The sequence below is a fragment of the Anolis sagrei genome, chromosome 3 (assembly GCF_037176765.1).
Source record: "Anolis sagrei isolate rAnoSag1 chromosome 3, rAnoSag1.mat, whole genome shotgun sequence".
NCBI lineage: Eukaryota > Metazoa > Chordata > Lepidosauria > Squamata > Dactyloidae > Anolis > Anolis sagrei.
Window position 1 is genome coordinate 175607789 of NC_090023.1, and position 22861 is coordinate 175630649.

Sequence of the window (22861 nt, forward strand, 5' to 3'; positions counted from 1 at the left end):
TTCACAACTAGCTCCAGCAGACTAGAGTCCTTTGTCTCACCCTGGTCATTCCACAGATATATAAACCATTTTTCCTAGTTCCAACAGACCTCACTACCTCTGAGGATGCTTGACATAGATGCAGGCGAAATGTCAGAAGAGAATGCCTCTAGACCATGGCCATATAGCCTGAAAAAACCTACAACAACCCAATAATAATCTTTATTTATACCCCACCACCATCTCCCCGATGGGGACTCGGAACGGCTTACATGGGGCCAAGCCCGAACAATATTATTACATTTGGCACGGCCATAGGTTTTTAAATGCTTGTATGTTATTTTAATTTTTGTTGAGATTTATTTTATTGTTTTGTATTGATTATTTTGTGATTGCCTTTGTTTTATTGATGTACTGCAGGCTTGGCCTCATGTAAGCCGCACCGAGTCCCTTGGGGAGATGGTAGCGGGGTACAAATAAAGTTATTATTATTATTATTATTATTATTGTGAACATGCTACAAGTACCCTTGTTTTTAAAATGTTGAGATTTTGAGTACTGGGATGTATTTAAAATGTTCAACATCTAAAAATAAGAAAAGAAAATATTTGTTTCAAAATCCAAAAACCAACATTCGATTTTACTATTTCAGATAAGGAATGCAATTTTACTTCACTGTATATCCCATAGATTTTGGTATTTACAGCGGATCTTGGAACCAAGTCCCAGCAGGTAACAAAGGCCCACTGTATTGGAGGCAGGAACAACATGGAAAAATTGGGGGTAGGTTCATGTACTGCAAAATAGAAAAGCATTTCCTCATGTTTTAGCAAACTTTTTATCTACTTGTCTTCACTTTAACTTAAAGTCTGCCTTCATCTAATTTGCAATACCATATGAAGTGCAGGTTGTCATTTTTCCCTAACCAGTTCACTTCCTCCATCAATCTAAATTAGATTCCAGACACACAATCTAGTGATCCAGATAATACAATTTTGTCCTATTTTCACTGTTCATATCAAATGTCTCACCCATGGGTGGCTACTTGGCAACACAAATATTTTGTTTCCTGTTTTATTCCTGAACAGGACAAACATTGGATTTCAAACTCAAGATAAAATGAGGTCAACAATAAGGAGAGGACAGTACTGATTTTATAAATTCCCAGCTCAACTCTTCCATACTACTAAAGCGATTCCTTCTAAGTTTCTCTCTGTTCATCAACAATTAAAAATGCAGAGTTCCCAAAGCAAACTACTGGGGTGCTGCTTTCGAATGCAAAGATCAACAAGAAGTGTTAAAATCTGAATGTTCATCTTTTTAAAAAACTCTTGGCACCAGTATAACCTTTTTTGTTGACCTGGGCGAAGTTCCAGTGGCCATGGTAGGTAGCGAGGCACACTCAGTGCTTTCAAACGCAACAAAACAAAACCAGAATGCGCATGGAATATGTCTCCGAACAAAACAGAAGGAACTCTGTATAAGCTGGAGAACCAATCCGAATGTTGCCAAAGCCCTGTGTTTTTGCCCCTCCTCAGTTCCTTCTAGCCGCTGGCACTCCTAAACAGCAAACTGATACTCTGTCCTTCCAAATTCCTTCTCCTTTACACATCCACTGCTACATCTACAGAGAAGTACTATTCAGTTTCTGGCCCCTGCTATTCTGGGCTGGTTTCTGAAACAAGCTGCTAACAGCTTCTTCTTCAGCTTGATTCTCACACAGGCCCATTCAAGTAAGTATGTACGACATACACACACACACACACACGTATATTTGCCCCTACTCAGTTCCTTCTAGCCGCTGGCACTCCAGCCAAACTTCAATGCCAAACTCCATGGAAACTACATTGGTCTCTATTGGAAATTCCATAACCAATAATAATAATAATAATAATAATAATAATCACCATCACCATCATCATCTATATAAATAAAAATGTACTGTTCGTTTGTGAGATTAACATAACTCAAAAACCACTGGACAAATTGCCAACAAATTCGGCCACAAGACATCTACTAAACCATGGAGTGATCATCACTCACAAAAAATTGATTTTGTCATTTAGGAGTTGTAGTTGCTGGGATTTATAGTTCACCTACAATCAAAGAGCATTTTGAACTCCACCAATGATGTAATTGAACCAAATGTGGCACATAGGACTCCCATGACCAACAGAAAACACTAGAAGGGTTTGGTGGGCATTGACCTTGAGTTTGGGAGTTGTAGTTCACCTACATCCAGAGAGCACTGTGGACTCAAACCATGTTGGATCTGGATCAAACTTTCATATGCCCAAATATGCACACAGATGCAGTTTGGGGGAAATACATCTTGACGTTTGGGAGTTGCAGTTGCTGGGATTTATAGTTCACCTACAATCAAAGAACATTCTGAACTCCACCAATGATGGAATTGAACCAAATATGGCACATAGGACTCCCATGACCAACAGAAAACGCCAGGAGGGAATGCTTCTAGAACATGGCCATATAGCCCCCAAAACCTACAACAACCCAGTGATTCCTGCCATGAAAGCGTTCAACAATTCATTCAGCATTTCTTGCAACAACCACACAGCAGTAGGTGCTACATCATGAAAAATTCTACAATCTAACTTTTGTCTCCCATGACAATAATGCAATACAGATATATTAGAGGGCAAATACTGGCCGCTTCTTTGGGAAGCATCACCCAAGAGTACTAGCCGTGAACGTTAATATCAGCATTTGGGCAAGTTATTCATCTGTTCTATGCATCAGGGGAAGGTAAATGTCAACTCATCTATATATATATATATAAACGCTCCGTGCATAATGAGTACCCTAAAAACAAATGAACCAATGAACGAAATCACACCAAATTTGGCAACAAAACGTCTCAAAACACAAGGAGTGACCATCACTCAAAAATTGTGATTTTGTCATCTGGGAGTTATAGTTGCTAGGATTTATAGTTCACCTATAATCAAAGAACTCCACCAATGATGGAATTGAACCAAACTTGGCACACAGGACTCCCCTGACCAACAGAAAACATTAGAAGGGTTTGGTGGGCATTGACCTTGAGTTTTGGAGTTGTAGTTCACCTGCATCTAGAGAGCACTGTGGACTCAAACAATGATGGATCTGGATCAAACTTGGCACAAATACTCCATATGCCCAAATATAAACACAGTCTTGCCATCTTAGATCAAGGTGGACAACTGTGGTTCCCCAAATGTTTTTGGCTACAAATCCCAGTAGCTACAGCCAGCACAGCAGATGGAAAGGAATTATGGCATTTCCACTTCAGAAATATCTTTACACTAGTGGCACTTTGCTGAAATACAGAAGATACATTACAATATTTGTAAATACATGCTGCTGGTTTAAATAAACATGCCACACCCCATCCCATTATAAGTCTCTAATTCTGAAATACCCTTCTTCATTTCAGAAGGAATGGATGACTGTATTTGTCATGCATAAGCCATTTTCCGCAGTTTTTGTAATTTGAAAGAGAACATTCTCAAGAAAGGTTAGGCAAAATGACATCCTCCATATATTTGGGGCTGCAATCCTACAATCACTACTAATGAGAGAGTTGTATTCCATGCTGGGAGTTTTCGTACAAAAATAATCTTCAGGGGGCCAAGTTGTCTCCCCCAAATTTCAACACAAATCGAGGAACATGAAAGGCACTGCAGACTAATTCAACCAGAGAAGTCAGCTATAGCAAAGCACCTGATGCACCAACCTGGACACAGCATATTATTTGAGAACATAGAAATGCTGGACCACTCGAACAACCGCCATGTCAGACTACACAGAGAAGCCACTGAAATCCACAAGCATGTGGACAATTTCGACAAAAAGGAGGAAACCATGAAAAGGAACAAAATCTGGCTACCAGTATTAAAAAAACCTCTAAAATCAGGACAGTAAATAAAGAGCAGCACTAAAAAAACAGGGGAATTCATGACATGAAACAATCAGGGCCAACTAACACCTTGCAACAAAGGATCCCCCCGGCAGGAAGCAGCCAGGCTTTGAACCTACAAGGCCATTACATGCTAATAAAGGTGGCCAAGTGCAACATTCACACCTGCCGAAGGCAAACAAAGGACATCTAATCACCTCTCAACAAAAGATTGCTCCAGGCACTGCCAGGCAATCAAATGCTAATCAAGGTGGTCAGTTGAAACATTCACACCTAGCTCCAGCAGACAAAAGTCCTTTGTCTCATCCTGGTCATTCCACAGATATATAAACCCTTTTTCCTAGTTCCAACAGACCTCACTACCTCTGAGGATGCGTGCCACAGATGTAGGCGAAATGTCAGGAGAAATGCCTCTAGAACATGGCCATATAGCCCGAAAAAAACTACAACAACCCAGTGATTCTGGCCATGAAAGCCTTCGACAATACAAACAAAGAGTTCTTTCTCCAACCCTGGGCATTCCACAGACATATAAACCTCACCTGCCTAGTTTCCAACAGACCTCACAACCTTTGAGGATGCCTGCCATAGATGTGGACGAAATATCAGGAAAATTCATCCATTCATTCAGCAACCCAGTGATTCCGGCCATGAAAGCCTTCAAAATACAATATACATTTTTAGCTTGATCTTAGTTATGTCTTATTGGTAAGGACAATCCTCTGTTTTTAGTGAAGTTCCATCCCTAGTTTGCACAGAACTGTCAATTAAAGGCACTCTCATTTGCATGAAAACTTCACTGAACCCAGTAGATAGCAGGACTTGTATGTTTACAAACAATTCACATCATCACATTGGCAATTGCTACTTTGGATGCTCCCCCCCCCCTTTCAATATTTCTGTAACTTCCTTGTAATCATTTTATGAACATCTCAATTGAAGAATAATTGTAGACTTCCATTACTTTCCAACATCATGGAACTTTATTCATATAAACCACCTGCACACAGACTTTCCAGAGGAGTAAACATGCAAATGAACTACAAAGCATTACTCAATGGTGAGACAGCACCAAAATAAACAATAACGGGGATAAGGGACATCCTTGTCTGACTCCTCTTTGTATTTTAATTTTTTCTATGTATTGTCCGTTAACTATAACTGTAGCAGACTGTTTGGAATAAATGGATTTTACTGTGTTTATTATTTGATGGCCAGTGTCTATTTCCTTTAAGGTATGTATTTAAAAAATCCCAATTTGTATTATCGAAGGCCTTCTCTGCATCGAGAAAGAGAAGACCTATCTCTTTCTGTCTATTCTTCTCATAATATTCCACAATGTCCAAGATTGACCTTATATTGTCCCTCATCTGACAGTTCGGCAGGAACCCTCTCTGGTCTTCCTTTATTCTTTCTTTTAATAGTCTCTTGAATCTTTCTGCCACTATACTTGCGAAGATCTTATAGTCGCAGTTTAGGAGGGAAATTGGGCAATAATTTTTTACATTTGTGGAGTCTGTTTTTTCTTTATGAATTAGTTATGTATGCTTCGTGCCATGTCTCCGGCATTCCCCTGCCCTCCAAGATGTATTCCTTATTTGAAATGTTTGGAATCATATGTGTCTTGGATTTGGGGGTTTTCTGGATTTTGAAAGACTTGTATTTGCACAGATATTTCAAAGATCTGCTGGGGAAGCCTTCTCTCAGTCCCACCACCATCTCAAGTATGGTTGGTGGGGAAAAGAGTGAGGGCCTTCTTGGTGGTGCCCCCCCCCCCAAGCTTTGGACTCCCCTCCCCAAAGAGATTAGGGTAGACCCCATCTCCAGGTTTTTGTAAACAGCTAAAAACATGGCTTTTTACACAAACTTTCAACCATGTTTAGGGATTGAAACTTTAGAAACTTTTAGAAACTTAGTTAGTAGTAGTAGTTAGTGAGCAGTCACTGTTGCACTTTACAAGGATAGATATTCCTCATAGCCCCTATTTTACAGCTTGTTAGGTCCTTTCGTGTTTTAATGGATTGGGGCTTTATTGTTGTTTTACATGTAATGGAGTTAATATTAATGTTATTAATATTAATGTTAAACTCAGACTTGATTTATATTTCATATATACCTTATACACATAGCCTAAAGATAATTTTATACAATATTTTCAATAATGTGGTGAATTACTCAGGTTTGTGCATACCGAACCACCACAAAGCTAAGGTGTCACTATCTCAAACATCCATGTGAGCAATTTTGAAATTCTGTTTGTTTTTGCTGTCTGTGCTCCTGCTCAGAAGATTTCACCTCACTTTCTGTCCCTGTGATAATTGGATTGTGAAACATTTGTCTTGTTGTGGAAACAAGAATCGGTAACAAAGCTTCAGCTGAGACACGTTTTCCCCATAATAATTCTTCCAGGGGTGGATTTCCCTTTCTAAGGGTAGGGCATGGGCAATCCGTGATTCTATGGTTCTAAAATACTTACAAAACTAAAGTTCTGATGGTGAACACCAGGGGGCGCTGGTGCTTTGTTCCTACAGGGTTGCTAATGTTCTGGTGGTGAAAATTTCAGAACTCTAACAAAACTTTCGAATTTTCATTATTGGCAATTTTTATGATAGACCCAATAGGAACTGTCATTTTTAAACAAAATTTTGAAAGTTTTTTTAGAGTTCTGAAATTTTCACCACCAGAACTTGGAGCCCCTGTAGCGCAGTGGACTGAAGACCGACAGATTGCAGGTTCGAATCCAGGGAGAGCGCGGATGAGCTTCCTCTATCACAGTGGTTCTCAACCTGGGGGTCTGGACCCCTGGGGGGGTCATGAGGAGGTTTCAGAGGGGTCACCAAAGACCATCCAAAAATATAGTATTTTCAGTTGGTCATAGGGGTTCCATGTGCAAGTTTGGCCCAATTCTATCATTGGTGGGGATCAGAATGATCTTTGACTGTAGGTGAACTATAAATCCCAGCAACTAAAACTCAAATGCCAAGGTCTATTTTCCCCAAACTCCACCAGTGTTCATTCACATTGGGCATGTTGAGTATTCATGGCAAGTTTGGTCCAGATCCATCATTGTTTGTGTCTACAGTGCTCTCTGGGTGTAGGTGAACTACAACTCCAAACCTCAAGGTCAATGCCCACCAAACCCTTCCAGTATTTTTCGTTGGTCATGAGAGTTCTGTGTGCCAAGTTTGGTTCAATTCCATCATTGGTGGAGTTCAGAATGCTCTTTGATTGTAGGCGAACTATAAATCCCAGTGACTACAACTCCCAAGGGACAAAATCAATCCCCTGCCAACCCCACCAGTATTCAAATTTGGGCATATCGGGTATTTGTGCCAAATTTGGTCCAGTAAATGAAAATACATCCTGCATATCAGATATTTATATTATGATTCATAACAGTAGCAAAATTATAGTTGTGAAGCAGCAACAAAAATAATATTTTGGTTGGGGGTCACAACATGATGAACCTTATTCAGGGGTCACAGCATTAGAAAGGTTGAGAACCACTGCTCTATCAGCTCCAGCTCCTCATGCAGGGACATGAGGGAAGCCTCCCACAAGGATGATAAAACATCAAAACATCCGGGCGTCCCCTGGGCAACGTCCTTGCAGATGGCCAATTCTCTCACACCAGAAGCAACTTGAAGTTTCTGAAGTTGCTCCTGACACAACCAAAAAAAAAAAAAAAACCACCAGAACTTTAGCAACACTGTAGAAGCAAAGCACTAGCACCCCCCTAGTTTTCACCACCAGAAGTTTAGTTTTGTAAGTACTTTAGAACCATGGATTGCCCATGTCACTAAATATCTGTCACTTCCCGTTGTTTCACACTATTCTTTATGCAATGCTTTTGATACGAAATAAATAAATAAACTCCCATTCTTAGCTATGAGTTGTATGCAAGTCATATGTTTGTAGTTCAGGGACGGCCTGTACAGAGCATTTGTAACCCCAAATACAATTAACGACAACTACCCATATATCCAGGCCTAAATAGCCTAAAGGCACCAGATCCCATCTGACATTGGAAGCTAAGCTGGATCTGCCCTTGTTAGTACTTGGATGAGAGACTTCCAGCAAATATCAGGTCCTATATATTATATTTCAAAGAAAGGAACTGGCAAAACCACCTCTGAGTAATACTAGTTTGCAATTCATGGACTTTTCATTAAGTCAACAAGCAACTTGAAGGCACACATACCTATCCAGGTAATCAGAGCAGTGAAGATTCTTACTCTGAGCATTAGGATTTTAAAATGGAGCACACAATACACAGAATACAGTGATTTCATGGGGGAAATCTATTGCCCAAGGAAAAAAAGGTACTATTTGTCAACGTGTTTTACAGGACCACACATAATCTTACTGAAAAGTTTTCACTGTGTGCAAAAACTGTGTGTTCATGTACTTATATTAAATATATTCAGAAGCCATTCAGAATTCGACAGGTATATAATATAGTCAAAACTGCCACTGAAATGCCATATGTATGTAACAGAGAGGGCCAAATTCAGACATTAGTATAAATCGTGCTCAAATCTCGTGAGGTGCTTTATGTGAGAGTAGGCCACGTGGTGCTGCTCCTCCCTTGGCTGGCTCACGCTATCTGTCAGGCCCGATGGGCAGCGTGAGCCAGCCAAGTGAGGCTGCCCCGGCGCTCCATGCAGTCATGCCGGCCACATGACCTTGGAGGTGTCTATGGACAATGCCAGCTCAGATGAGCACCACACCCCAGAGTCGGACACGACTGGACTTCATGTTACAGGAAAACCTTTACCTAGGATAACTGTGGAGGATCCAGGGTGGGAGAAAGAACTCTTGTCTGTTGGAGGTAGGTATGAATGTTTCAATTGGCCACCTTGATTACCATTTCATGGCCTGACAGTTTTTAGGGAGAATCCTTTCCTGAGAGGTGATTAGCTGGCCCTGATTGTTTCTTGTCTGGAGTTCCCCTGTGTTTGAGTGTTGTTCTTTACTTACAGTTATAATTTTAGAGTTTTTTTTAATATTGGTAGCCAGATTTTGTTCAGAGTAGAAATAGGAAGATTTCCCATTCTCTGCTCCTGGAATTACTGCCTAAAGAGGGCTAGAAAGAACCCCCTCTAAGGGCCCTTTCACACAGCAAAATAAGATATGTGCAATGTGCATAGGAGTTTTTTTTTATTGATTTTTTTTTTTAAACTATAGTTTGGCCCTCCAACGGTCTGAGGGACAGTGAACTGGCCCCCGGTTAAAAAAGTTTGAGGACCCCTGACTTACACGTTCCCGGCGAGGCTCCCCTTCATCTCACCATCGGGACTGCATTGTCCACGAATCCTGATGAATGGATTTTCTTCTATCATACTTGTACAGCATCGCCCTTAATGCTTTCATACAGTCGCTGCTCCCCCCACTATATGCATCTCTGCCTATGAACCAGCTAGGGTGTTAAGATTGTCTGGGGAAGCCCTGCTCTCGGTCCCGCCTGCGTCTCAAGTACGTTCGGCAGGGACGAGGGACAGGGCCTTCTCAGTGGTGGCCCCTCGGCTGTGGAACGCCCTTCCTACAGATATTAGATCGGCCCCCTCCCTGTTGACATTTCGGAGGAAAGTGAAGACCTGGTTGTTCAAGCAGGCATTTGAATAGGCAGTGTAACAAATATAGGAATATGGAACAATTGGATGATGAGACTGGATCTTGATTTTAACTATGAAACACTAATGAGATGTTTTATTGACTTATATTGTGCGCCAACTGCGCCCGTACCTTGGGAAGTCTGACTTGGCCACGGTAGTCCACGCTCTGGTTACATCCCGTTTAGACTACTGCAACGCTCTCTACGTGGGGTTGCCTTTGAAGATGGCTCGGAAGCTCTAACTAGTCCAACGCTCGGCAGCCATGATACTAACAGGAGCGGAGCGCAGGGAGCATACTACTCCTCTGCTGCACCAGCTCCACTGGCTGCCGATTTGCTACCGGGCTCAATTCAAAGTGCTGGCGTTGGCCTATAAAGCCCTAAACGGTTCTGGCCCAAGCTACCTATCCGAACGTATCTCTGCCTATCAGCCCGCCAGGACCCTAAGATCTTCTGGGGAGGCCCTGCTCTCTATCCCGCCTGCTTCACAGGTGCGGCTGGCGGGGACAAGAGACAGGGCCTTTTCTGTGGTGGCCCCTCGGCTGTGGAACGCCCTTCCCATGGAGGTGAGATCAGCCCCCTCGCTAATGGTGTTCCGAAGGAGATTAAAAACTTGGATGTTCGAACGGGCATTCGGATAAACAGTGCAATGAATGTGATGATCACAGGAATGGAAATATGGATGACGAACTGGATCACAACTCTAGTGATGAGATGTATTGGGTTCTTACTGTTGTGTTAATATTTGTATACTGTGTTCTTATGGTTTTAAATTGTATATCGTTGATTGACTTTTTACCCTTGTTGTAAACCACGCTGAGTCGCCTGTTGGGCTGAGAAACTGCGGTATACAAGTAAAGTAAATAAATAAAATAAATAAATAAATTATATTGACTGTTTATTATGCTATTGTTTTAATTGTTTTTTCACTGTTTTATGATGTTTTTGAGCATTGAATTTTGCTATTGTTAACCACGCTGAGTTGCCCCAGGGCTGAGAAGAGCGGTATACAAATATAGTAAATAAATAAATAAATATGCAGCAAACACAGATTCTCCAATCCGGATTGGAAGTTTCAGCACCCGCAATATGAGATGACTCCCGGCATATAAGATGACCCCAGACTTTTGAGATTATTTTCTTGGGTTAAAAAGTAGTCTTATATGCGAGAAAATACGGTAGCCCCTTGAAGTTCAATGCCACAGTAACCATGCGTTTTGAAGGTACAACATAATGCCCTTCCTCCTTAAATGAACATGAATACTTATCCGGAATGAATCATTATTTACAATCCAGTACTTCCAGCATATATATAAAATGGATAAGAAAGGAAACAATCTTATTCATCCACACATTTGAGGCTATGTTTTCAGGAGAAGGCTTTATGTTTGGGTGACTCAGAGCAGCAAGGTTCTAGATATTGTTTTGGTCTCGTCTAACAGTAAGAAATAGCTCATCATAAGAAGCCAACTTCCACATTTTAATTTATTTTTTTAGCAATTAGTTTTGGGCTGTGAACCAGGTCACTACAACATTCAAATGATAATTATACAATTCAGCTCTCGAGCTGAAAGTACCTCCTCCCCACTGTCACACACTAGCTCTTTCAACTTATAGAGAAACAAGGCTAATAGTTAGCTCAGAAATCCTGATTGCCTTCAGGTCTCCTGCTCTGGTTCACTGAGCATTCAAAGCATTTAAAATGTCACAGAATAAAGCACTGAAACCCAAGGTAATAACACCACTGAAATCAACTCAACTTCAGATGTTTACAGTGGACCCTTGGTATCCATTTGGGTTTTGTTCCAGGACCTTTGTAGATAACTATGAGGGTTGAATTAAAAGTAATGCCTCCACCTTCGTTACTTGGGTTTGGATGGTAATATTTTAATAAATCAAACACAGAAATAATCCTTAGATTGTGCTCTTGCCACTTTTCATTTTTCCACATAATCACCAGACAATTGGATACATTTCTGCAAACAATGAACAAGTTTTCTGAAGCCATCACAGAAGAAGTTGACATTCTGTTTCCGCAACCAGCCTCACAGTTCTCTCAACATCTTCATCAGAAGCATAATGATGCCCCTGCAGATCTTCTTTCATTATTCGGAACAGATGGAAGTCAGACGGTGCTAAATCTGGACTATATGGAGGATGTCGTATGGTGGTAAGATCCAGTATCTGAAGTTTCAAGTCTGTGCGCTTTCATTTCAGGCGTCAGCATTCTGGGTACCCATCGTGCACAGATCTTCCAATAGCCAAGCAAAGCAATAATGTGAACCACACACTCTTGTGAATTGCTGATTATGCTTGACATTTCTGAGTGATACGACGATGGTCCTGAATCAATCTGTCAACCTATTGCTTGTGAAATTCAGTGGTTGCTGTCACAGGACGTCCAACTCTTTGTCATGCAAGTCAGACATTCCCTCCTCAACATCTTTAAACTTACCCATCCAACAACGCTCAGTACTCATATCAACACAATCACCATAAACAGCTTGCATTCTCTGATGAATCTCCTTTGGGGTGACATCTTATGCTGTCAAGAATTCAATCACTGCACATTGCTTAAGCTGCATTGACCAACCGTCTGTGCAGGGTTCCATACTTTGCACTTTAACAACACAACAATTCAATGCTAAGGCTTCCTGCCAAAATGGAACTGTAGAGGAGAGTCTACTGAAGCAACCAGTACCTGCCGCATGCCAGTACTGTCATTTGTTGAGGAGTTTCGAAGATGGAGGCGTTACTTTTCATTCAACCCTCGTACATATGTGGCTGCTAAGTACCATTATGTACAATGGCATAATAAAATGGCATCTCTTATATAACGTGGCAAAAATCTTTTGGGATTTAAAAATAAATTCAAGTCATTGAAGTTTGAATCTGTAAAAGCAGAATCTTGGATATGGAGGGCCGACTATATTTACTGGTAACTAATAGAATGTCCATAGATTTCAATGATGTAGCTATAAAATTAATGAATGATTGAGTGAAGATTTTTCCTCCCAATTACTGTTGCTATAAGTCCACAGGTAGTAATTTCAATGACAATTTCAGGCATCCCAGTGTTTCTGACTCTCTCCATTGGCGTGAAATTTGCATGACCCCGCCCACTGCCTTTCCCTTAACCCTTTCCTATTCTTTTCTATGGCACATAGCAAACAGAGGAATTGATAAGCAACTAAACATACTATAGAGGTTTGGGGACAATTCACCATTATTTATAGGGGTTGTAGGTACTGGGATGTATAGTTCTCCTGCAATTAACAGCACTCTGAATTCCACCAACGATGGACTTGGAACTAACTTGGCACACAGAACCCCCATGACCAACAAAAATACTGAAGGTCTTTGGAGGGATTTATAGGAGTTGTAGTTCACCTACATTCAGGGCACACTATGAACCCAAACAATGATGGCTCTGGACCAAACTTGCCATGCATACCCGATATACCCAAATTTGAATACTGTTGGGTTTTGAGGGAAATTTGCCTGGACATTTTGGAGTTGTGGGTGCTGGGATTTATAGTCCACCTGCAATCAATAGCACTCTGAACTCCACCAAAGATGGAATTGGACCAAACTTGGCACACAGACCTGATGTGTTGAAATTTGATTACTTGAGGGGTTTGGGGGGAACGGACCCTCCTTTCTGGGAGTTGTAGTTCACCACAACCAGAGAAACGGTGACCACCATAGAGGATGGGCCTGGACAAACATTTCACACAAAACCCCCACTATGGTGAGTCAATCCCCATTGAAGGGACTGACTCACCATAGTGGGAGTTGTAGTTTACCCTACAGCCAGAGAGCACACTGAACACCACCGATGATGCATCTCTAGAGCAATCTTGCCCAACATAACAAACTTTAAGTACTGATAGAGTTTATCAGGGTTCATCTGACATGATGTGAGTTGTAGTCTAACCACAACCTTATGCATTTTGTACAATTTAAAAATAGACTTTTTCAAATAACTCAGGCAATACCGAGTACCCAAAATAGTATATGATGAAAGAGATAAATATATGTGTTGGCACTGTGGTATAAGTAAAGGTTGAAATACCAATATGTGGTGGGAATGTTCAAAAGCTTAAAAAAGAGGAAAAATAATTATAGGAAAAAAACGTAAAAATTATTTAAAATACAGTTCAAAGTGAATGCAAAACTGATGCTAATGGGAGTCCTACTGAATAATAAGATTATTTAAAAAAAAAAAAACCAAGAACTGTTCAAAATGATGATAGCCTGGGGGTGGAAAAACAAAATAAAAGGACAAAAGAAAATTGGAATAACTATATTTATAATCAGATCCAATCCAAAATCTTAGCATATGTTATTTGGGAGGATACACAGGAGGACAAAATGGAAGAAATTAAAAAGGAATGGAAGACATATATAGAATGGACAGAAAAAGGTGAAACCAACGTAAATATTGTACAGAAATTCAGGAAATTGTGTGAATGGATAAGATAAAGATATAAATATGTGGTCAAAGGGAAGGATGATGGGGATGGGGTTGAGGGGTGTAAACAATAAAAATGCCATCAAAGAAAAGGGAATATAAAGAAGAAGAAGGTGCAGACAAAAGAAAATCAAGTGTGTATAAGTATGAGCACTAACAGAAACTAAGGGCCCTTCCAGACAGACCTGATATCCCAGGATCTGATCCCAGGTTTTCAGTTTATCCCAGATTCTGTCAGTACGGAATCATATATTCCTGTTTACATAAAAAAGAACCTGGGATATAGGGCCTGTCTGGAAGGGCTCTAAGTGTAAACAAGATACTGTAATGCTGAAACAATAAAGATCTTGGTACTCAGGGGGCACATAGGAGAGTAAAGACCTTGTAAAACTAAAACTCCTAAAATTTCACCAGAGTTAAAATGCTATGAAACTTGAATTAATTAAACAGTGGAGATGCAGCACAGATGGATGCAGAATTAATGCAGTTTGACGCCGCTTTAACAGTCATGGCTCAATTTAATATTTAATGTGATATTTGTCTTTACTGTTCGAATGTAGCACGAATCCTATGTAAAATCATACTACGTATTTTGGACATTAATATTGAAATCTATATAAATAAAAATGTAATGTTTGTTTGTGGGATTAACATAACTCAAAAACCACTGGACGAATTGACACAAAATTTGGACACAACACACCTAACAGTCCAACGAGTGTCCATCACCCATAAACACACACACACACAAAACCCCAGCAGAACAGACTTAAAAACCCAAAAACATACCATATATACATACACACATACACTCATATACATATGCACATGCACACATTCATACACACACACACACGTATATATATATATATGCACAAACACACACAAATACGCACACATATATACACATACACACACATATACATATCCACATACATACATATATACATACAAATATGCATATAGACAAGCATACACATATACACAATATGCATATACACATATAAACACACAAATCTTCTATATAAACAAAAATGTAATGTTCGTTTGTGGGATTAACAGAACTCAAAAACCACTGGATGAATTGACACCAAATTTGGACACAAGACACCTAACAACCCAATGTATGTCCTTCACTCAAAAAAACTGATTTTGTCATTTGGGAGTTGTGGTTGCTGGGATTTATAGTTCACCTACAATCAAAGAGCATTCTGAACTCCACCAATGATGGAATTGAACCAAACTTAGCAGACAGTTCTCCCATGACCAACAGAAAATACTGGAAGGGTTTGGTGGGCAGTGTCCTTTGGTATTGGAGTTGTAGTTCACCTACATCCAGAGATCACTGTGGAATCAAACAATGATGGATCTGGACCAAACTCTACACGAATACTCAATATGCCCAAATGTGAACACTGGTGGAGTTTGGGGAAAATAGAATCTTGGCATTTGGGAGTTGTAGTTGCTGGGATGTATAGTTCACCTACAATCACAGAGCATTCTAAACCCCACTAACGATAGAATTGGGCCAAACCTCCCTAACAGAACCCCCATGTGGGCCACAGCAACGCATGCCAGGGACGGCTAGTACTCAAATTTCTTTGCCACACATCTCTCAACCTGGGGCCCTTCTACACTGCTATATAATCTAAATTATCAAAGTAGATAATCCACATATAATCAAGTTCAAAGCAAATTGGGCCAAACCTCCCACACAGAACCCCCATGTGGGCCACAGCAACGTGTGGCAGGGGAAGGCTAGTACACAAATATATACGCACACATATACACACACAAATATATAAGCAAACACATATATATACACAAATATATACACACATATACACAATATGCATGTACACATATAAACATAAATACACAAATATATACACACATATATACACCCACCCACCCACACACATATATAAGCAAACACATATATACACACATATATACACACATATACACAATATGCATGTACACATATAAACACAAATACACACATATATACACACATATATACACCCACATATATATATGCAAACACATATATACACAGATATATACACACACAAAACATATATACACAGACTGGGCCACAGCAATGCGTTGCAGGGGGGGGGGGGTAGTCTGAAATATATACAGAAAAGTCTTTACAAATCCTGGGATTTGTAGTTCGGTGAGGCACCAGTAGTCTTTGGCTAACATGCAGGGGCGGCTAAACCCATTACGCAAAGTAAGCATTTGCAGTATAGTTGATTTTGCCCAGGGGCGCTCTTAAGGCGCTCTTGGGGGAAAATATACCTTGACATATGCGAGTTGTAGTTACTGGGATGTATAGTTCACCCACAATCAAAGAGCATTCTGAAATCCACCAATTATGGAATTGAACCAAACTTGGCACACAGTTCTCCCATGACCAACAGAAAATACTGGAAGGGTTTGGTGGGCAGTGACCTTTGGTTTTGGAGTTGTAGTTCACCTACATCCAGAGATCACTGTGGACCCAAACAATGATGGAATTGAACCAAATATGGCACACAGAACTCCCACGACAATATCAGTGATTGGTTGGGGGGGGGGGGGATACTGTTTGCTTACTGTTGAAAATTACCTAGGGCCGCCTCTGTTAACATGACTTTGGAAAACTACAACTCTCAAGTTTCCACAGCAATTAAGGGACAGCAGTTTAAAGCCATCAAAATGCATTACTTCGACAATGACATCCTATGAATGGACTCGACCTTTCTTGTTTATAAATTAAAAGGGAGGGGAATCTGGATTGACTTTCTATTGTCATAAGACCAGAAGAACTCAGTTATGTCTTGTTACATCCAGGAAAATGGACAGTGGCCTAGTCCGTTTATTAATAACGGAGAACAGCAGGGTTGAGTTTCCAATAACCTAACCGATCGGGGAGCCTGGCTGGTAAACAAGCGTGGCTGCAAAGCCCTAAGGTTTCCCTGGGCTCCCTCCATCTTCTGCCCTGGGAATGGGGCCAGACTTGGACGGGGAGAGTGTCTGTGGGTCCCTCTTTCTGAGCTGCAGCTGTTGGGGAATTTCTTCCCGCTGCGGCTGCCTCCTCCTCCTTTTTCAACCCTGCTCCTCCCTTCCTATTGTGCAACAGTCACGGGCTTCTCCTCGAGGCTCCGGGCCTTGTTTACAAATAGCGCGCCGCGAGGCCTAGGCCTGTCGTGGCCTGGCTTTGGCCTAGGCCTCTGGCCCTCTCCGCTCAGGCCTAGGCCTGCATGCCCCCTTCTCCGCTTGAGAAGCCCCCTTCCCTTCCAGTAGGGCGTCTTTTCTGATGAGCCAAGGACTGGATATCCCCCAATTCCACCACCGGTCCCCCTTTCCTTTTCCACTGCATTCCATTCGAAAAATCCAAAATGCACCAAAGTCATCTACATGCATGGCTGATAAAGTAACACTTTTGCTTTCTGGTGGAGCATAGAATTGGGGTGCAGCTACACTGTAGGATTATTGCAGTTTGACACCACTCTGCCATGGGTCAAAGCTATGAGATCCTACAATTTGCAGTTTCTTTAGCATAGGAAAGCTACAGTCCTTGCAAAACTCCCAGGATTGCATAGCATTCAGCCACGGCAGTGAAAGTGGTGTCAATCTGCTTTAATTCTACAGTGTAGATGCACTCTTAGATTAGGGAGAGAGTCACCGATTATGATAAATCCCCCAGTTGAAAAGCAGAGTGCTATTTCGTACACAGGATGTATCAAGATTGCAGGAAACAATGCAGTTCGACCCTATTTGGAATCCTGGGAGTCGCAGTTTGTTAGGCACAAGTTCTCTTGGGCCAAAAAAGCTAAGGTAGGTAAAGGTTGTCCCCTGATATTAAGTCCAGTCATGTCTGACTCTGGGGTGTGGTGCTCATCTCCATTTCTAAGCCGAAGAGCCAGCGTTGTCCGTAGACACCTCCAAGGTCATGTGGCCGGCATGACTGCATGGAGCGCCGTTACCTTCCCGCTACGTTACCTTCCGCTACGTTACCTTCTCACATTTGCATGTTTTCGAACTGCTAGGTTGGCAGAAGCTAGGGCTGACAGCGGAAGCTCACGCCGCTCCCCGGAATCGAACCTGCGACCTTTCGATCAACAAGCTCAGCAGCTCAGTGCTTTAACCCACTGCGCTTTAACCCACCGGGGGCTCCAAAAAAAGCTAAAGACTTTGCAAAATTTACAACTCCCAAAATATTGAGCCAGGGCTGTTCAAGTGGGGGGCCAACTGCATCCATTCCAATTCTGGGCACCACAATTAAAGAGAGATATTGACAAGCTGGAATGTGTCCAGAGGAGGGTGACTGAAATGATCAACCGTCTGGAGAACAAGCCCTATGAGGAGCGGCTTAAGGAGTTGGGCATGTTTAGCCTGAAGAAGAGAAGGCTGAGAAGAGATATGATAGCCATGTATAAATATGTGAGAGGAAGCCACAGGGAGGAGGGAGCAAGCTTGTTTTCTGCTTCCTTGGAGACTAGGACGCAGAACAATGGCTTCAAACTACAAGAGAGGAGATTCCATCTGAACATGAGGAAGAACTTTCTAACTGTGAGAGCCATTCAGCAGTGGAACTCTCTGCCCTGGAGTGTGGTGGAGGCTCCTTCTTTGGAAGCTTTTAAATAGAGGCTGGATGGCCATCTGTCGGGGGTGATTTGAATGCAATATTCCTGCTTCTTGGCAGGGGGTTGGACTGGATGGCCCATGAAGTCTCTTCCAACTCTTTGATTCTATGATTCTATAATTCGACAGGGAAAATGCACCCAAAGTAGGTTGTACCAGCAATATCACACAAACTACTGGGAGTTGTAGTTTTTATAAAGGTGTTCAGCCATCTTTGCCAAAGAGTGCTGGTGCCTCACCAAACTACAATTCCATAGCATTAAAGTGGGGCCAAACTGCATTAATCCGACAAGCATAGACTCCCCTGGTGTTGGCAATTATGCACATATATCTTTGTTGTTTACGGTTCCTACTGTGCAGCCTAATGGTCATCCCTGATAATAATAATAATAATAATAATAATAATAATAATAATAATAATAGGGTTGTTGTAGTTTTTCTCAGACTATATGGCCATGGTCATTCCACAGATATATAAACCCTTTTTCCTAGTTCCAACAGATTTCACTACCTCTGAGGATGCTTGCCATAGATGCAGGCGAAACGTCAGGAGAGAATGCCTCTAGACCATGGCCATATAGCCCAAAAAAACTACAACAACCCAGTGATTCCGGCCATGAAAGCCTTCGACAATAATAATAATAATAATAATAATAATAATGTGGGTCTCGTTTGCTGTGATGTGCTGTGTTTTTGTGTCAGTAAAATAATAATAATAATGCAATAATAATAATAATACAATAATACAATACTCCTGACTTCACAATTGTGTTAAAAAACAAAGTATGGATTATCGATGTTGCTATCCTAGGTGACAGCAGGATTGAAGAGAAACAACTGGAAAACCTGACACGATATGCAAAGACTCTGGCACAAACCATTAAAGTGGTGATCGGTACACTGAGTGCAGTGCCTAAAGACCTTGGCCTGCACTTAAACACAATCGGCGCTGACAAAATTGCCATCCTCCAGCTGCAAACGGCCAACTTACTGGGATCTGCACGCCTTATTCGCTGATACATCACACAGTCCTAGACACTTGGGAAGTGTCGAACGTGTGATCCAATACAACAACCAGCAGAGTGATCTTGTCTGCTGTGGACTCATCTTGTTGTGTTTCAAATAATAATATAACAACAATACCATCCCGCCCCCTACCAAAAAATAACACCTAGGAGTGCCTTGCCAAAAGATCCTCGTATCCCTTCCAAGGAGTGACTGTCAACCTCAAAACACAGGCTGGCAGTTAAAGTGCAGCCAAACTGCATGAATCTGACAAGCATAGATTCCCTGTTGGTCTAGTGTTGACAATTATGCGTGCACACCTTTGTTGTTACAGTTCCTACTGTTCACCCCAATAGTCACCCTAATAATAATAATAATAATAATAATAATAATAATAATAATGGCCTCCATGCCCAAGCCGCCTAGGAGTGCCATGCCAAAAGGCCTTTATCTGCGGCTGGATCTACACTGCTATATAATGCAGTTTGAAAGGGCAGTTTGTAGGCCCATATCATGCAGTCTGCATTTGTGTTTAATTCTATTTTATGTTTGCATTTTTTTACATTTTTAATTGTATACTAATGCTTTTGTGTCAAGCGGCTTTGAGTCCCCTTTGGGGAGATAAAACGGAGTATAAATAAATATTATAATAGTAATAGTAATTATAATAGGTTTCGAGGGTGCACATTATGCAGACTAAATTATATGAGTCTCCACGGTCCACATCATGCATAATAGGGGTTTCCACTGTCTCCACTGTCCATATCAAGCAGATTGTCCACATCATGTATTCTCACTGTCCATATCATTAGACTGAATTATAGGGGGTCTGCACTGTCCGCCGGTATCCCCAGTCACGCAGTGGGTTAAACCACTGAGCTGCTAAGTTAGTTGACCAAAAGGTCGCAGGTTCTTAATCCAGGGAGAGGCGTGAGCTTCCGCTGTCAGCCCCAGCTTCTGCCAACTTAGCAGTTCGAAAACATGCAGATGTGAGTAGATTAATAGGTACCGCTCTGATGGGAAGGTAACAGCACTCCATGCAGTCATCACAGCCATATGACCTTGGAGGTGTCTACGGACAATGCCAGTTCTTCGGCTTAGAAATTGAGATGAGCACCACCACCCCAGAGTCGGACACGACTGGCCTTAATGTCAGGGGAAAACCTTTATCTGCACTGTCCACATTATGTATTATAGGGGTCTCCACTGTTCACGTAATTCATTATAGGGTGGTCTCACTGTCAACCACATAATAATAATAATAATAATAATAATAATATAAAACATGCATTAAAGGGGCCCCCACTGTCCACATCAGACATTAAAGGGGTCTCCATAGTCCACTTTATGCATTATAGGGGCCTGAACTATCCACATCACGCATTATAAGGGGGTCTCACTGTCCACATCATGCACCGGGACTGTGGCGCAGCTGATTGGGAGTCAGCTGCATTAAGATCACTACTGACTGAAAGGTCATGAGTTCGAAGCCAGCCCAAGTCGGAGTGAGCTTCCGACCAATTTGTGTAGCTTGCTGTCGACTTTTGCAGTCTGAAAAACAGTTGCATCTATCAAGTAAGAAATGTAGGTACTGCGTATGCGGGGAGGCCAATTTAACTAATTTACGATGCCATAAGAAACTCCAGCAAGCCTGCAAAGAATGAGGAAGTACTTCATCAGTGTCACAAATGGACGGTGAAGCAACAGCTCCCTTGGTGGCCAGAATGCCCTTATCAATAAGCTGGGATATTAAGGGCCTCTGTGTGTCTGTCTATATATATTGTTGTTGTTTATTCTGCTTAACTGTTTTTAATTTGCTTTAGGTATTGTATTGTTGTATTGTGTTTTGAGGCCTTGGCCTATGTAAGCCGTATCGAGTCCTTCGGGAGATGCTAGCGGGGTACAAATAAAGTTATAATAATAATATAATAATAATATATGTTGTGTGCCTATGGCATTGAATGTTTGCCATGTATATGTACATTGCAATCCGCCCTGAGTCCCCTGCGGGGTAAGAAGGGCGGGATATAAATACTGTAAATAAATAAAATCAATAAATTATAGGGGTCTCCGCTGTCCATATCATGCAGACTGCATTGTGGGGGTCTCCACTGCTCAAACTGCTTTATATGGAAACCACAGGCAATGCTAGTAGAGCCTACAGCCTTGCAATGCTGCAAAAGCAGAGAGAAAGGAAAGCCCTCCACCTCCCTCTGCCCGCGCGCCTGCCTTGGGAACGCGCGCGCTCGCTCGCACGAGGCAGCGAGTGGGCCACGTCTCGCGCAGCAAGGGCCCTGAGCCCACGCCTCCTTCGCTTGGCCATTCTCTCTCTTGGGGGTGAGGGGGTTGGAGCCTGCCTTCCTTCCTTGCTTGCTTACCTCCGGGCGTGGTGGAGAAGAGGGTCCCCCCGGGCGTGGTGCAGTAGTCGTGAGGTAGCTGCGAGGAGTCGCTGATGGGCACCGTCCGGGTGGGGATGGCGCGGCTCTGGCTGGGGTGGAGGGGCCCCACGCCGCTGTTGCGGGAGGAGGAGGACATGGTGGAAGCAAACCCCGGAGAGAAAAGAAAGCAGCGAGGGGGGAGGAAGGGTGCCGGAGGAGGAGGGGGCGGCGTCGTCGTCCTTCTTGCTGCGGCTGCTGCGCTTCCTCGGCTTCAGGGCCCTCGCCTCCGCCGCCACCTTCTCCCTCGGCCTCCACCAGCAGCAGCAGCAGCAGGAAGCGAGAGGGAGGGAGCAGGAGGAGGAGGAGGAGGAGGAGGAAGAGGGGCGGGGAAAAGCCAGGCGGGGCTGCCCCGCTCCCAAAGGCCATTGCAAGGCTCGGCAGGAAGCGTCGCGCGCGCGCTCTCTCTCTCTTTCTCCCTCCCCCTCTCTCTTCCTTTCTCTCTGTCTCCCCCTCTCTCTCCCTCCCCCCTCTCTCTTCCCCTCTCTCCCTCCCCCTCTCTCTCCCTCCCCCCTCTCTCTCCCTCCCCTTCCCTCTCTCTCCCTTTCTCCCCCTCTTCTCTCTCACCCTTCTCTCTCTCACCCCCTCCCCTCTCTCTCTTCCCCTCTCTCTCCCTTTCTCTCTCTCTCCCCCCCTCCCTCTCTCCCTCCCCTCTCTCTCCCTCCTCCCTCTCTCTCCCCCCTCTCTCTTCCCCTTCTCTCTCCCTCCCCCTCTCTCTCCCTCTTCCCCTCTCTCCCTCCCCCTCTCTCTCCCTCCTCCCTCTCTCCCCCTCTCTCTTCCCCTCTCTTCCCCTCTCTTCCCCT

The 22861-nt window shown here is 42.6% G+C and overlaps 1 protein-coding gene across 1 annotated transcript in view; it reads right to left on the minus strand.

The window, feature by feature from the left end:
- The window catches only part of EIF4EBP2 (eukaryotic translation initiation factor 4E binding protein 2), a 33357-nt gene extending 11003 nt beyond the window's left edge, over positions 1-22354 (minus strand). The window contains exon 1 of the mRNA XM_060768838.2: positions 22002-22354. Coding sequence (XP_060624821.2) covers positions 22002-22158 — 157 coding nt within the window. The 5' untranslated portion in view covers positions 22159-22354. The remainder of the gene's footprint in view (positions 1-22001) is intronic.
- Positions 22355-22861: the final 507 nt, after the last annotated feature.